The 2,739-nt window shown below is 46.0% G+C and overlaps 1 protein-coding gene across 1 annotated transcript; it reads right to left on the bottom strand.

The window, feature by feature from the left end:
* Positions 1–109: 109 nt before the first annotated feature.
* LOC101580115 (suppressor of cytokine signaling 6-like) lies at positions 110–2,083 on the bottom strand. Its single transcript, XM_012516132.1, is given in 3 exon segments — positions 110–552; positions 555–1,721; positions 1,954–2,083. Coding segments are annotated over 3 exon segments (1,740 nt in total).
* Between the last annotated feature and the right edge of the window lie 656 nt (positions 2,084–2,739).

Here is a 2,739-nt window from a genome sequence, read left to right as displayed (position 1 = left end):
CTAAAATAGTTATGGCAGCAAAGTATTCTGATGGCAATGAAAGTTTGTAAACTGTATTTCAATCTCTTTTATTTTTCCCCAAAGTGCAAGATGTAGGGTTCTCGACCTTTCAGTAGTGCTTCTCCTGTAAATAATCCTTCATTTTGTGTGGCAAAGGCAGTTTCTGAATCAAGTCTATTCTGGTATACTGACATATAACAAAACGACACAGGTACTGCAAAGAACGCACCTGCATGAACTGAGACACTGGATTGGTCAGTCTGACAGGGTAAGTTGCAGATCCAGGCAACCGAGACCTTGAATAACAAAAAGCTCCATTTTCAGAGTCCCTGATTGAATGCTCAATTAGATCCACTATTGCTGTATGTCCCTCCACGTCTGGCTGTTCATAAAAGCTAAACCTACCATTCGAGTGCTCAATTCTAGTGTGAAGTGTCTTACCATGGGAATGAAAGCTTAAGCTTAAAAGATAACGGTCATCAGAACTATCCCGAACAAGAAAAGAACCATCTGGCACGTTTGCTAGCTTCCCTTCGGCCTCCCAGCGTGTGATGGTCCCCAGTACCATCCTAGTTTTGCAGGTTTCTTCAGCTCCTCTGTAAGGCTTGTCACAACCATGGGACCACTACTTTGCACAGAGTCGTATGCTCTTGCAACCCCAGGAGCAGAGTTAGGATCAAAATTCAAATGACAACGCACACTTTCAGCCACATGGGCATCTGTGCTAGTGAGTCCACTGAAGTTCCTTTGGATTTGATTATTCTGGATTGGAGGTAGCAAAGGTGAAAGTGGAGGGACATCATCATGACTTGCTTTGGGGCTCTGCAACATGACCCCTGTGGTGCCAATCAACAAACCATTCACAGACTGATCCACAAAGATCTCTGGGGCAACTACTAGGTCCTGGTCTACCTGATTCTCATCTTCAGCAAAAGAGCTACCTCCCACTTGAGGAGTAAGTGTAGAGACTTCCATGGGTGAAGAACTGTCCAGGCAATAGCTACGTGATCCTTCCAAAGGATACATCCCCTCGTCTAAAGGCACAGTATACTGAATGTAGTCCTGAGGCATAAGTCCAATAACTACAGGCACATGTTCATCCAGGTGGAGATGCAAGTCTCCATTAGGAGAATCAGAACTCTTAAGAGAATTATTTTGCTCTTGGCATACGGTTTCAGACTGAAGGTCATGAAAATCCTTTCGAACACCATTTAATGCAGGACTTGGGCTGGAAGAGTGAACCAAGGCTTTGACTCTCACCTCCATTCTGATGCAAGTCTCCTCAGAGTTTGTGGGCCGGAGAGGCCAGGGTGTGGGGCTGTAGTGATGACTGCGGAGGGAAGTAGACCTGACTGGCCTCTGCGCTCTGACATCTTTGAACACAATGGGTGCTGAGGAAGAAGAGAAGGTGTCCTCATCAGCACAGCTTCCAGACGGTGTCCTGCCCTTGCCCTTTGGCTTCTGCTTGGAAGAAAGCCGCCTTTTCAAGGTACCCATCAGGCTTTCACTTTTTGATCTGTTTTTTCCACCTTTTTCGTCTTCACTGTTGATATCACAGCTAGCCACATCTTTACCATAGCAGCTACCAAACAAGGCATCATCTTTTCCAAAATCACTGGCTATTGACGGTTGCTATACTACCATGAAATCAGTGTCTTCCTTACTTTTATTCAAGTTAAAAGGTTTCCGGAAGGTTTTAAGACTAATTTTCTTCGTTATGACTAGTTAGTTAATCCACAGGGATCAATTTTCTCTCTGGAATATTATCCCCAAACATCTGGAGAGTCTTCAATGCTGCATCTATGTGTTTTTCCAGCTTCATTTAACTTTTGGAGCCATTTTAAAGTTCAGGTGACTCCTAATTGCCTGGAAACCAAACTCCTGTTTCCTTGGCCCGTTCTCTCTCTCCATTTTCACTGGTCATTTCACACAACTGTTCACCTTTTCTCACACCTGTAAATGCTTCCACCCACATCTTCAATCTCAGCTGATGGCCCAGCTTCCCACTTGTAGACTGGATGAAGGCTAAAATATCAGACCATTTACAGTTCTCCCCGTTACTTAATCCTGCTGCTTCAATCATCCAGCATGTTCGCGGTGTAGGTGAGTCAAGTCAACCACAAAAATCACTGCTGAAAAATTCCCAGATGTCGTAGTGATACCATGAGGTTTTCTGATGCTCATGTCACTGTTTGGCTCGCAGGCCTTCAGAGGTATCCTATCTTTTCCTTCTCTTCTTCTAGCCAACTCAAGAGTCTGCGGCAGCCCGCCCGCTCCTCTGCCCAGCGCCGGCTCGACTGCCTGCCCGTCCCTCCTCCCCGCAACGCCTCCGCCTCTGCCTCCGGCTGCCTCCACCTCCTTCCCGGGAGGGCGCGGGCCGCGGCGCCTCAGCCTGCGCGTGGAGCAGGTGGTGGGACTATCGGGGCCGCCGCGCCCGCTGAGCCCGGGAGGCGGGCTTCATTGAATTTTATACCTAGCAAATATACCTTGAAAACTAAAAGTAAAATATTTTCCGATTATACAAACTCAAAATATTCTAACACCTCCAGACAGAGCATGTAGAAAATAACAAAGACCATAATCCAGAAAGCCAGAGAAGTTGCTGTGTGGTCCTGGATAAAGAATAAAGAGTTCTCAAAGTAGTAGTTATGTAGGGCTATGTAAAACATAATTATATTAGATGAATCCATTTAAAAGGTCATTGAAGGGGCCTGCCCCTTAGCTCAGTTGTTTAAGTGG

This window comes from Octodon degus, unplaced genomic scaffold (genome assembly GCF_000260255.1).
Source record: "Octodon degus isolate 3935 unplaced genomic scaffold, OctDeg1.0 scaffold00093, whole genome shotgun sequence".
Taxonomy (NCBI): domain Eukaryota; kingdom Metazoa; phylum Chordata; class Mammalia; order Rodentia; family Octodontidae; genus Octodon; species Octodon degus.
Note: the sequence above shows the minus strand (reverse complement) of the source record. Positions and strands in the feature narration are given on the sequence as shown.